At 31.8% G+C, this 14,713-nt stretch overlaps 1 protein-coding gene across 3 annotated transcripts in view; it reads right to left on the bottom strand.

The window, feature by feature from the left end:
* Positions 1-538: 538 nt before the first annotated feature.
* The window catches only part of Epha7 (EPH receptor A7), a 163,786-nt gene continuing 149,611 nt past the window's right edge, over positions 539-14,713 (bottom strand). For 2 of the 3 annotated variants that reach the window (XM_076858415.2, XM_076858416.2), the window contains exons 12-17: positions 14,507-14,568; positions 12,916-13,125; positions 11,605-11,754; positions 4,061-4,254; positions 2,718-2,873; positions 539-996 (exon numbers count right to left, since the gene is read on the bottom strand). In XM_076858415.2, coding sequence (XP_076714530.1) covers positions 882-996; positions 2,718-2,873; positions 4,061-4,254; positions 11,605-11,754; positions 12,916-13,125; positions 14,507-14,568 — 887 coding nt within the window. In that variant the 3' untranslated portion in view covers positions 539-881. Of the gene's footprint in view, positions 997-1,960; positions 2,032-2,717; positions 2,874-4,060; positions 4,255-11,604; positions 11,755-12,915; positions 13,126-14,506; positions 14,569-14,713 lie in introns of those variants that run through there. The other variant, XM_076858417.2, reaches the window with a different exon arrangement.

Raw genomic sequence — 14,713 nt, 5'->3', positions numbered from 1 at the left:
ATCTTTTGTTTTATATAGACATAAACCTAAAATTTGAGTTACTTTTATTAAATTCTGTCTAGTAAAATCACTCTATAAACAATCTGTTAAAAGTGCCTTATAGTATTTATGGATCATTATTGCTTTTTTATTTCATTGAAAAGTTAGTGTGTTGTCTGATTTTTACAAAAAAACTTCTTTTAAAAAATATCAGAGCTCTTGGCAACTTGCATTTTTTCTGGACTACCTGCCAATCAGCAAATAATATCAAACAGTACTGATTAAACAGAATAAAATGGCACATAAAGGATACCAATATTGTGACAAAGATATAACTTCAATCATGCTATGTTTTTTCTTTTAATCTGATATTCTTTCAAAGGTACCCAGTGTAGTAATGTGTCATAGATTTCACACTAAAAAGATCCAAAACTATAAACAACTTTCTAAAACAAAGTCCTTGTGAAGAATAAACACAAATGATTTTAAAAAGGAATAAGTCTGAAATCACATATTTAAGGAAAATATTTCATTGATTTTAACAATAAGATCATGATTTTATTTGACAAATATATTCTTTCTTAAATTCTTTATGTACATTTTAAAAAGTCTATAAGATAAAAAGGAGGTTAGAGAGCTCAAGGTGTTTGGATGTTTTTCAGGTAGTACTTTGTTTATTGTCACTGCTGTTTTCCTGGCCACCAGTGGTGGATCCTAAATTCCCTTTTTATATATTCTGGTGGCACTTAGGAGTTCAAGTCTATAGGTGCTTCTTAAATCTTCTCTTCACTGTAGGAAGGACCCAGTCCATCAATCATCTTCTAGCAGCATTCTATGTATATACTGAAGGCCAGTACTGTTCTCTTGCAGTCTGTAAACTCCCACACAGGGAGAACTTCTTATCACACTTGAATGCCAGTTCCATGTAAATGTAGCATTTGTGCTCTCATAGTCTGAATGCTGCTCATGATTTTCTTTTGATGGCCAACCAGTGTAATCCCTAAACTCATCACATCCCTGAAAGAGACAAATGCATTTTTTATTATGTACCTTGCAAAGAGTTTATAAGGTTCTAAACTGTGATCAACTGTTTAGATAATTTATTCGTCTTAGGCCAACATTTTAACTTGCTGCTGTGGGGTATTATGATTATATTCCTGCAGGGAATCACATTGGTAATGTGCATCAACATTCTCCTTAGTAAAAACCTAGCTATTCAGGGTCTCAATTTGTTATGGTAGCTATTTTTGAACAGATATGAAAATTTATATGAGAAATTATTAAAATTTAAAAAATTATTAATGTATAGGATTAAGAAATGTATATGGTTAAGAAATGTTATTTGAAATATTGTACTTTTTAACCTAATTGGGTTTGAAATTTTTAGTTGGAAAAAATAAAATAATATGAATGGATACACTTCTGGGACCTAGTTTAAATATGAGGAAGCATCAATGGTCACACAAAATTTTATAAGGCATTTAATAATTATCATTGTGGTTAATTCTGAGCATACTTATTGGTTGTATGTTTACTTCAGTTAATTGATTATGTGTTAGAAAATATTTAAAAACATAGTATAATAATATCACTTAATGCTACCACTGTATAATAGCTCAAATTTGAAATAAGTTAGCTGTTTATATACATTTGTCTTTCTCAATAGTTAGAAAGGTTAAGCTTACATATCTATAGACAGTTAAAATATTGCAATAATATAATACTTAAATATTCATAGCAGTGGCTTTGAGATGCATAGTTTTTCAGGGGCATCGATTGATTTCTTTATGTACGCAAATGTGCTTATATCAAGTCTAGCCATAGGGTGGTTAGAAGAAAATGGAGCATGATCATGTACACATTCTTAAATCCATGTACATGCCATTTTATGAAATATACCAGAAAGAATATTTGATTGCTGGTCATTTTCTAATCTGAGAATCTGCAACCCTTCTCATGGCAGTACAGAAACAGGATCCCATGAATAGAATTTTGACCACTGTATCTCATTTTCAAACACATTGACTGAGAGGAACTGCATCACCTGTAAAACTGAGGGAAACTGAGGTTCAGAAATGGTAAATATAAGACCACATGTGATGTAGCCAGAACTGAAAACTTAGTTCAATTAGCTTCAAGTTGATAGCAATTTCAAAAGTTGTTTTTTAGGTCATTTTGCAGTTAAAAAAAATTGAATCAATCTCACGTTTTCCAAAAAGTTAAAATCTCAGCTATAGTTAATTGAATTAAGTTTCCTTTAACCTTTTCAGAAAATAATCACCTGTACATTCTAACATATTGGAATTGGGCATGAAATTTTGAAGTTTTTAGTGTCTGATACAACATGGTACAAGAAATCTAAGTGGAAATTTAAATGATTCCATGGTTAATGAGAAAGGAAGCCTCAGTAGTTTGTGTACAGGAACATTGGCTATGGAGCCATAATAGTTGTCATTTATTTGTTGAAGCAACTCAGAAGATATATTAAATTTCTGAGCTGTGCCTTCATCATTTGTAACATGAATATGTAACTACCAACTTAATAAGATGGTTACAGCAAGAGTTAAAAAGATAAATACCTATTATATAGTAAGCATTTTTAAAGAAAGGTGTTTTTTTCCTCCCCTGATTTTGTGATTCACATCTGATTTCATATAAAGAAAATAACCTCATGTAGAAAGTGTGGATTGTACCTAATCAATTCTTAAATACAGTTTTAAAAAGGATTTTGAACTTACTCAATAGTCATCCTGGCCACTGATTCAAGGGAATTGTAACCGGCTGCTGTGAAGTTATCTTTGTATCTTTCCATCTTAATAGCCTGTAGCCATTCTCCAACTGAACAGAAGGTAGTGAAGTCAGGAGTGTTTTGATCTAGAAGAGGGCTTATTGGCCTAGATAAGAAAAAGAAGAAGAAAAAACAAGAAAACAAAACAGAAAAACAAATATTCTCATAAATTACCAAAGAATGCCTTAACCTGTGCAAGAACAAGAAGGAATAAAGTTAGATATTTTAATTGATGTATATAATAACAATCAGATATGATAATAAAACCTAAACATACAGGTTATCCAGCAAGTACAAATTTCTCAATTTAAATTTTACTTAGATGATGTGTCTTTCTTGTGTTCTTAAAAATATAGCTTACAGCTGGGCGTGTTGGTGCACAACTGTAATCCCAGCAACTTGGGAGGCTGAGGCAGGAAGACCATCAGCAACTCAGCAAGGCCCTAAGTAACTTAGTGATACCCTGTCACAAAAGAAAAAAATAAAAAGGGCTGGGGATGTGGCTCAATGGTAAAACGCCTCTGGGTTCATTCCTCAGTATCAAAAACATAAAACACTAAGTATAGCTTGCAGTATTTGGAATTAGTAAATAATTGTTCATTTGTTTCTTCAAAAGTAGCCAGAAGTAAAGAAGCAGATTTGCCTGTTGGAACTTGCTGCATCCACAAGGGTGCCATCACGACTAGGATACATCTACTGCACGGGTGCACACTTGTGAGCACCTTGGGAGCTACAATGCCTCCACAGGTGCCCAACTTCCTACAATGCAGACCAAAACATCAGGTTTACCTGGCAGCTGAAGCTGAGTAACTGCTAATAAGTATTACAATGCATCAAGCCAACAATTAACTGACTCCTTTTAATTGGTATACCTCTTAAATCATGTGTCAAATTACTTTCATAAATTTTAACTTCACAGAACCATTTTATTAAATAACTGAAAGCAAGATAATTAAATAAGCAACATTCGTATAACTAAAAATTACTGCAAAAGAAATAAAAACGTGTAATTATAATATTGGTCTGAAAATATAAAATGCAGCTTTTTCACAAAGAGTTTTCTAAGAGAGACAGCTAGTGATATCATAACTTTTAAGACAGAAACAATAGATTCTCTTTAATAGTAGCGAAGGAAAACCATTTGAAAAGAAAAAAAGTACTCGGTAATATATTTAATATGTATTTATATGTCAATAAAAAAATCAATCTGCTATTGGTGTAGGATTGAGGAGGCAAATGGTTTATTTGAATATTTGAATTTCATACAGATTCATTTCCCTAGGTATTTCTTACCTACTACAAGTTCCCAGTGGTGTTTTCAGACTGTTTGGGTTTCGAATCATTTTGTCTAGAATTCCGACTATCTGCTCAAACTTTGGCCTTTCAGCACGCTCCTTTTGCCAACAATCCAGCATTAGCTGGTGAAGACCAGCTGGGCAGTCCATGGGTGCTGGTAGGCGATAACCTTCTTCTATTGCTTTTATAACCTAATAGAAAAAAGGACATTAAATATATTACTGACTGAGGTTCAATTATAATCAAATAAGTTGCTTGGTAGGCAAAATGGTTTATCCTGATAAGAGTGAGGCACACTGCTTTGAAAAAGACTGATTTACTTTTTTCCAAAACATGCACGAATATTAATCCTGTTATTAAGGAGTTTGTGAAGGGCAGGGTATGATGACATTTCCTAGTTAATTCAGCAATAGGGAACAGCAATTAAGTTCACCCAGGGTGCAAGAGATGGAAATATTTTTAATGTCATCCCAGAGGTTTTCAAAAGGGAACATGTTATGGAACTATTTTACTTGTATAACATTTTGAATGTACACATTTTCCTACAAATTAAAAAATTCTGCAAGCTGGAAAAGGAAATTCTGAGTTACTCAGTGTGAATCCAAAAGATTCATTTTTGATGGGTATAAATGATACTTTCAAAAAAGATACCAAAATATGTAAATTACTATGGCAGAAAATATTATTAAGCATGCTATTCTTTTTAAAAATATGAAGCTTAGTGAAGTGCTGGAGCCAGTCTGCACTGGTGATTGCATCCCTTCCCAACTCCAAGGTCAGTGGCAGAGGAGAGTGGGTGGAGAAAGAGTTTAATCGAAACTGGGAAAGAACAAAATAAGAAAATAACACAAATAGAAAGGGCTTATAAAATACTAAAATATTATTCCAGGGGAAATAAAAAATCCTTTGACAATTCTATAATGGCAGTAGAAATGTAGGAAAAAATTACTTTCTGAAAAAAATGTATATTTGAGAAGAAATTAAGGCCAAAATGTAGACATAAAAAGCTGGTTTTAAAAAATGTTAATGACCTTAATAAATTTAGGGAAACATATCCATGAAATGTATGTTTACATTCAATAGCATATTAAAATGTAAATAATTGTAGGATTTAATGAATGACATAGCCGACTTTAATCATTTTTGGAGAAAATCTTTTATGTATGTGAAAAAAGTAAGCTTCTATTTGAACTTATGAAATCTCTCTGTTCAAATTGATAAAGTATAAAAGATAAGTAGATACCCCTAATTATCATAATCTTTAAAAAGTAATCCCACATCTTAGCCCAAACTCTCTCCTGGTGACTAGGTTATCTTTCCCCTGTTATGTAAGACAACTTCATCTGGATTTTTCACAGGTCCTTGTCACTCTTAAGTTTAAAATTAAATTTATCATCTTCCCTTCAATCTTTTCCTATTTCAATAATCAACACTCTCAAGTTATTCCAGTAAAAATGCTGAGGGCTATCTTGTTTTCCCTTATATGTTAGCCAACTAGTTAACACCTTCTGATGATTCTACTTCCTAAATAAAATATATACTAGATGTAAGGAAAATATTTTTCATTGCCTGAAGAGTGTTATAATCAATGTCCTACAGTTACATCTTCACAAAATTTCAAATTATGGGGCATAAGGGATTTTATTTTGAACAACAATTGTGGAGAATTTACCTTAGCTTTAAGTGAACTGAACTAATAATGATACTGAGTGCTGATAAATTTCATACAACAGAATTTAAAAATTTCTCCTAGTTATGATCCCCAAATTATAAACTTTGCCTATCACTGTAAATATTCCTTTAAAATATCCTATGTAAAGCAAATACACATAAATGATAACTCTACATGATCACAAATATATAATATAGGAGGAACTATGTTTTAAGAGTCTGATCTAATGCAAAAAAACTTCATGTGGTTTTGAATAACATTCCTCTAACAATAGTGCACCTGGATTCAAAAGTGCTATATATAAAACCATTTAGATAAAAGTAAATATATACCTAGAAAGCTGGGTTAAATGATTTAAATAGTGGTTCAAGTCATTTAGAAATAAAATAATAACTTGTAAAACTTTACATTCAAAATGAACAAATAATAATCAATTAGGGAGGTAATTTTTTTTTCATTAGGAAGAGTGACTTTGCTTTTATTTGAGTTTGCTTGTATTTGAGCATATGCAGTCTCTTTCTGATTTGCAGAACTTCATTCTAATACTCAGAACATTAGTTCAGTCATTATTTTCCACCACCTCCCAATCTGTTTCCCTGCTTGTAGCTTCTTCCGGTGTCCTTAAAGAAATAATACAAGTGAAATGATCTTTCCCTCTAAAAAACCTTTAAAATGTAAAACCAAATATTCATGATTCTCCTACATATTCTTCTATATGGTGTCAATTTTTTGTGACAACATTTAGAATTCTTGAGGGCTTTGCACACAATTCATTCCCAAGTCTTTGCAACAAGGAACAAAAAGTATAGTACCATCAAATGACTCTTACAGGAATGAAAGAGTTAATTAACCTCTGCAGGTATCCAATATCTTTATAGAAATTTGAGACAACCCATTGATATAGTAAAGAAACAGCAATGATCTTAACAGAAAACAATATTTCTATCTACGTTCAAGGACATAATGCTATACAATTTTTTTTAAAGGATACTAGAAGAGTATAAACTTAAAGAGATGTCCTGGAATTTGGGACCCTAATGCTCCCATTGATAATAATGTCCCTCAATCAGAAGAGCATTAGAGATACTTGCTGGGATTCTACACTGGCTTTTAAAATAGTCTGGCATAATCTAAGGCATACCCTTTGGACAAACTGGCCAATAGGGTAACAAACTGGACCTGGATGTCAGGCAGTGTTTAGGTTAGTCTACCAGAAGAACAGCTTATCTGTTAAAGACACAACAAACAATCCGAGTACATATTTATGAAATGCTTATTAGAAGCTTGGTGTGGTTTTAAACTGGAATTATCTCATTTTATCTTTACAGAAGCCTTGTTAGATAAGTTTGATTATTATAATAATTCTAGAACATAAGAATCTGTGGCACATGAAAATAAAAGAAAGGGCCAATATCACATAGCTGCTAGCAAAGAAGACAGAATTAGATGTATGTTGGCTGAATAGAGCCCATGTGGTTATGAACTGCTCTTTATTTCCAATTAGGAAAAGAAAATTTAACTTTCTGCAATATTCTGGGAAACAAAGCATGCAGGTAAAATGGCAAAATCTCCACTTGGAGGATTATATGATTATTCACTGAATTCATTTAAAATATATTTTTGTGAAATTACCAAGAAATCCCTTGGATATGTGTGCAGATTTGCCTTTACTGTTCTAATAAAAGCGAAAGAAAAACATTCATGAGCAATTCTATATCTAGATATTTCCGAGAGGAATGGGAAGTGGTAAGTGCAAGTGGCATTTTCTAAAAATACCTCTGGGACACAACAGGAATCATTCCTTTGGCATATACTGTCAACAAATACTTAGAAATAAATCAAAAGTTACTTGCTGAGAAGTGTTTCCATATTATCACAGTAGGACCACTGTAATTAAGAAAAAAAAAAAAAGAGCAAAGAGAGACCCCATGACATTAGGCCTATAATAACTGAAAATGGGGATTTTGTGATTGGCTTCTGTCCTTTGTTTAATGCTCACTTTCATTTCATTAACCTAACAATAATACACAACACATATTTAATTCAATTAAATATGTTGGACTCCACTTATGGTATTATGTCAAAGTTTTACCAAAAAAAAATCACATTTTTGTTTCTATTATAATATGGGAAAAGTACAAAGTCGTAAATCAGCTACGTTTTGTGTGTGTGTGTGTGTGTGTGTGTGTGTGTTTGTGTGTGTGTGTGTGTGTGTGTGTGTGTGTGTGTGTGTGTGAAGAGAGAGAGAGAGAGAGAGAGAGAGAGAGAGGGAGGATTGGGGATTGAACCCAAAGGTGCTTTCCCACTGAGCTAAATCACCAGCCTTTTTTATTTTTTATTTTAAGACAAGGTCTCCCTACTCTGTGTAGGGCCTTGCTAAGTTGCTGAGACTGGCATGGAACTTCAGATTTCCCAACTTGGTTGTTGGTATTACAGGTATGCACTACCATACCTCCATGATTATTTTTAAAAGGAAAAATTCAGGGCTCACAGTTCAGTTAAGACTAAATTTAGTTACAAGTATCATTATATTTTCAAAGGTCTTAAGTGAATTTGAATGGATGTCTTCAAGTAATAATCTTTATGTGGCATGTATTTATGGGAGCTTAATTTTTTTATTCTAATGAATACCTATCAATCAAATTAACAATTGATCATTGTATCTTAAGGTAAGAAAAATAAAATACTGTATATACTGTAAACAAAATGAAAATATATATAATCTCAAAATTTCTTAAATTCAAAGTAAATATTTTATTTGGATTAATCAAGATATTAATTCAGTTAAAAGCTGCTGTCGAAGCCAAAGGGGTATTTTCAATTTTCCAATATTTATTTTGCTTGAACATATTTACATATATAAAACATTCTCTTTGAAAGGGCATTAATGGAAAAAACTAACTATCTGCAGATTTTTCTAAAGGATGAAATTTAGAAATTTATTTGGAAAGTTTAACCTCTTGAATTTATTGGCAAGTATCTAAATTCAACTGTTTCCACCTCAGTTAAAACTCAAGAAAGTTATAGGCATGTGAAAATAAAAATGAGGGTTCATTCAGGTGTTAATCAAGTGATAATCTGCTTGGAAGTGGGACTGGTCATACATTCACTGGGCTGTCCAGGGTTACCTATGATAACTCTCTGACTCACTTCTATACCACTCTTTTCCTATTTATTCACTGTGAATTTAGAAACCTCATCTTACTCAGCATTAAGCTTGTAGATTTGGGAATACAACAATCTGTTTGCATCTGGAATTCACAGTGGCTTAAGAAAAATCTTTTAAAATGCAAAGCGTTTAAAATTTGATAGTTCTTTAGAATCCTTGACAATACCTAGGAACTAAATTTTAACAGTGCAAAGTAAATTGGTTCATTCAATAAATCCATCTAGGCTAATGTGTATATGTGTGTATGTGTATCTGTGTGTGTATGTAAATATATTGTGCTAATATGTATATATATATAAATATTTACCCCCCTCAGAACATATCTGAAAATCTGATTCAGGCGAACTTCACCTCCTTCCATAAAAATACAATACATTCATACACAAGGGTGCTTCTACGCACATACCATGGAGTTCACAGATATCTTCATGCTCTCCATGAATTCTTACAAGAGACTCCAAGTAAAAAAATACTTCTTTAGAAAATTTTATCCAAGAATTATTTCAAATTGTCCACTTTTTATCCATTTGCATATTGAAAATTAACTTACAGCTGTTCAAAAAGTACTTTAACAATGTAATTATGATGTAATGAATATTATTCAATGATAAAATTAATATCAATTTCACTATATAAACTGAACTATGTAGATAATCTCTTGCTACTAAACAAAACTGTGTATAAATTGAATTCAGATCTTCAAAATAAAAAAAAGAAAAGAAGAAAGGATGGTGCTAAGTAATCAGGATAGAATTAAACTTCACTACAATTTCATTTGACCAATAAAATATTTATTAAATCTTGGTATAAAAATTCTATATTTATGGTGTTTGCTTTCAAGGAAAACAACAAAATAATACCCAGGGAATTAAAATAATTCAAATTAGAGATATTTACATACTACCTCTTAACTGTTTCCATTATTTATTTTTAGAAGTTAAGTGAACTTTGGATTTAAGACATCTCATATTCCTGTCAGTCCTTTTATGTTTGAGTCTAGTATAGAAGGAAGGTGTCAAAAGAAATGAAACTCTATGGAGTGTCTGGGGAATTTAAATATTTCTCTTTCTCTGCCCCAAGGATTTGTATGCCCACATTTTGACAGTCCATGATATCTTTGACACTGAGACCTGTCAAATATTAACAACTTTGCTTCTGCCAAGTGGACTCATTATTTAGACTTTCATCTTTGAAACACAATAACAAAAACCAAAACAAAACAAAAGAAGACAAACTTTCATATAATTAATCAATTCAAAATATCAAAAGATTTAAATAATTAAAATCTAATGCAGATATTGGAGAACACCCCAGCAAAAATCACCTATCTGACAACACAGGGACAGCCTTACTTTATTGTCTAAAAATAAGTTTTAAGAGCCATAATAAATTAATAGGAGCAATTCTAAAACTATAACAATGTATCAATTTAATATCATATTTTAATGACCTGTTTTTTAAAAAATGATTTTAGCTGTACTCAGCTTGATAGCTATCCATATTTATGATCCTAAAGAGTTACCACCAATTTGCTAATTGTCCATTTTCTAAATGGCAATGCCATTTCCCTTAAGTGCTTCTTATTTTTTACTAGTCTCCAAGAACTTGCCCTGTATCATTCCTAAACTCCTTCAAGGAAACCTTTCAACAATCTACTCAGACATCATGTTCTTTCTAATTTCCACCAGGGAACTGCATCTTTGGAATAGGAAAATGAGTAAATTTCATTGGTCTCCCTGTACCTCCTTAAACCTTTGATTCTAGACTTCTCAATGTGTTCCTTCAGACAGACAATTCTCATATTTCCCATGAACAAGGTCGACACAAGATTTTTAGCTCATTCCGGGGAACATTCCTACTTTTATATTTGTTCCACATTTCTCTAAATTTGCTCACATTTTCAATATTTTGAATTCCTTTGAATCTACTAATATTTGAATGTTCTTGGCCTACAAAAATGACAATTTTATAAACTCTAACCTAATAAAACAAAATATTTATTTGTACATATGCTACATCATTTTATAAATTATAAATGATATCTTGGTGTGATATGTAAGCCCCAAGGGAGGTTATCAACTTCTTTTCTCAAAGGATAAACACATATGTGTTAGCATGCCCTCTTGGTAACAGGGTATCCACACTGAATAAGTCACCATTTTTAAAAGGAAATTTCCAAGGATATTGCCATTGTGATAACATTCTAAAATGTCAACACCATTATTGATCATAAAAATCTACATTGTATCATGAAACTATTAATTGAACCACTGTGTGATAACTTTAAAAGATTTTTTTTTCAGAACATTAAAAGAAACCCAATGATAAGCGTCAAATACAAAATGAAACACAGCCTTCTTTCCCCTCCTCTCCTTAAATGATCTTTTCTTATGTGACTGCTCCACTGCAGCTCCCCAAGCACAGCATTACTATCTTTGTTAACAAAGAAGTACCCTTTATAGGTTTCTATTGAGCCCATAGAATTGAAATAAAAGAAACAATGGAATTCTTTCCCCCAAAAACCAAAATTCATAGAACTGCTAATTTATGAAATTATTGTGATAATATTTGTGGAAAACAAAATAACTATATTTTTATGATTCTGTAAGAAGTTCTTAATCAACCATTACCCACGTGTTCTAACAATAATGTTACTAATGAACTGAATCATCTTGTTTGTTTATATAGTATAGCACCTACATCTTGATTTGACATGTCCCAGTAGGGTCTTTCTCCATAAGACATAACTTCCCACATGACTATTCCATAGCTCCAGACATCACTGGCTGATGTGAATTTTCGATACTGGATGGCTTCAGGTGCTGTCCACCTTACTGGAATTTTTCCACCCTGTTATAAAAAGAAGTTAACATTTTAAATATGTATAATAATTTATAAATCATTTATGGTCATGCCCAAAGCTACTGTTAAATATTTGTATATTGGTTAAAAGTTTAGCAGCATTAGTTTTAATTATTTTGAATCTATTTGTATTTAAAGTCACTAATCTTTATGTTAGACATTCATTCCAAGTTTTAATTTTTAAGGCAACTGTACTTAATGGTTTGTGTAGTCTCTGGGAAAAGAGTTCAATGAAAAGACAATTACAAATTAGTTGTATCACTAATAAAATGAAGTGAAATATGTGGTATTTATATAAATCCTCACATACTTTCTCTTTTCTCTCTCTCTCTCTCTCTCTTTTTTTTTTTTTTTTTTTTTTTTTGGTACTGGGAACTAAACCCAGGGGCACTGAACCACTGAGCCACATCCCCAGCCCTTTTTTACTGTATTTTATGTTAGATACAGGGTCTCACTGTGTTGCTTAGGGCCTGGCAAATTTGCTGAAGCTGGCTTTGAACTTGTAATCCTCCTGCCTTAGCCTCCTGAGCTGCTAGGATTACAGACATGAGCTACCATGCCAGCTATTTTACTAATATCACAAAATATATCAGTTAGCATAGTTAATATTCTTTTGAAATCTTTATTCAAAATGAATGTATTTTTAAATTTTTGCTTCAGCTATGAGATAGTAACTAGAAATTGTTGTATGAATACACACACACACACACACACACACACACAGGAATTAAACCCAGGGTGCTTTACCACAGAGTTATATCCCTAGACCTTATTATTTTGCTTTTTAAGTTTGAGACAGGATCTGGTTTCATTGTTAAGGCTGGCCTTGAAACACCTCCCCCCAGCCCCGCCTCAGCCTCCCAAGATGCTGGGATTATAGGCATGTGCCACTACACATAGCAATTATACTCCATTTATAGGAACATCCAAATAGAAGATAAGTTGTGTTATCTCTCACTACTTTCCTTCTTAGCTTATAACATAGATTATAATAACAACAATAAATTTTCCAAAAGAAAAAATTAAATACCACATAAAGCTGAGATGTCAGTCTGTCTCTTTCTTATGGTTAGTTTTGCAGCAAACACTGCTTTCATATTAGGAAAATGTCACAAATGTGAAAAAGAACAGGAATAGATTTTTCCTTACAGTAGTTGTATAGACAGCTTCTGGATCGTCCTCTATAACCCGGGACAGGCCAAAATCTGACACTTTACAAACAAGATTGCTGTTGACAAGAATATTGCGAGCTGCAAGGTCCCTGTGAACATATCCCATATCAGCCAAATATCTCATTCCAGCAGCAATTCCTCTCAGCATTCCTACTAACTGAATGACGGTAAATTGACCATCATGTTTCTGGAGAAAGACAAAATAAAAGGTCCAGTGAAATGTACTTTAAAATAGGAAAAAAAGTCAACATGAAAGATATCTAAATTCTTGTTTACAGTTGTATAATGAGAGGGATCAATAATTTTCTTATATACACTTGTGAAAAAATATAACACATGCTGATTTAATTAATATCCAAATAAAATAAGATAGAGGGGTGGTAATTATTTAGTTTTTATATTAATTTGTTATTTTTAACAATATCTTGAGATTATACAAATCCAAATGAATACCCTAATTTTTAAGTCAAATTTCAAAAATGGAATATAAAAAATTATTACTTCTGACAGATGTGTTTTCCCCCATGCTAAAAATTATATAATCTAAAAATATTTTAAAAGATAAACACACATAAACTATAAATTTCTTTCCAAATAGTAACAAAAAGAAAGGAAAAAATATTTGATTGAAAATGAAAAAAACACTATGAAGTAGAAAAAAATTTTAAAGACTGATTTTGTTTTTATTTCATTCATTGTTTTGCTGCTAGTAGAAACATTACATGCCTGCAACAACATCCCAGCACATGAGTTTGAGAAACATTTGCAATTAGTTCCTAAGATATTTGTAACAACTGATTTCTACAACTGAATAGAAGCAGGCTGCATGCAGGATGCTGCTTTGAGTTGACAAGCTGCCTAGGAGATGCTCTGAAGAGCCCATCATAAGGATGCAATGATTGAAATTTCTCTAGATCCTCTGAGTGTTTATAAATCTGGGTTGAATGTGTCACTCTAGATCATGTAAAATAAACTTGACCTCTTATTTGTCAGATTGTTTTCTTTTTGCCATTTTGGAAAAATGTCAATGTGCTTATATTCTTAGTAAACCTCTGAGAGTAAAAATATGCACATCTATTAATTTAAGGTTTATCACAAAAATCAAAGACCATTAATTAAAAACCATATAAATAATTGTACATTTTATGATCAGTTTTCAGATGACAATACAATGGAAATATTTTTACAGAACAGAGTTGGGATCACAGAGCCAAAATCAACTGATTATCTCACTTTTCAGTTTTCTCTATATTTCCTCTGTATTTCATTTAGAGTTGCATATACTATTCCATAACATATGTTTAAATTACAAAATTGAAAGGTATTCTCCATACTTTAAGTAATAATATTATTGGAAGCCACTTTTTAAAATAACATTGTACTATGTAAATGTTCAAAAGATTCTATTTTAATCCAGTATAAAATTCTGATTATTAACATGATTTTCAAAGACAATTTCTGATCTCTTATAATATTGTTCACACTTTACATTATAGATAAAAGTTCATAAAGTTTTATTGGCAGCATGCATAATATATTTTGAATGGGAAAATAATTTGGGTACTTACCCTGAGAAATGCATCTAGGGCTCCATTTTCCATGAACTCTATTACAATCATGACTGGTTTTCCTAATATCAAAAAATACATAAAAGGAAAAAAATGCTATTTCAAAGCCATTACGTAAATTTTTGCATTATTCTCCCTTTCATCGCCAATAAAACACATGATGCTCTGTTAAGAGACTGAATGGGTACTGTGAGTGTTTTTAGTGTT

Source organism: Callospermophilus lateralis, chromosome 6, assembly GCF_048772815.1.
Source record: "Callospermophilus lateralis isolate mCalLat2 chromosome 6, mCalLat2.hap1, whole genome shotgun sequence".
In the NCBI taxonomy this organism is placed as follows: domain Eukaryota; kingdom Metazoa; phylum Chordata; class Mammalia; order Rodentia; family Sciuridae; genus Callospermophilus; species Callospermophilus lateralis.
This window is presented reverse-complemented; position numbering and strand designations above follow the sequence as displayed.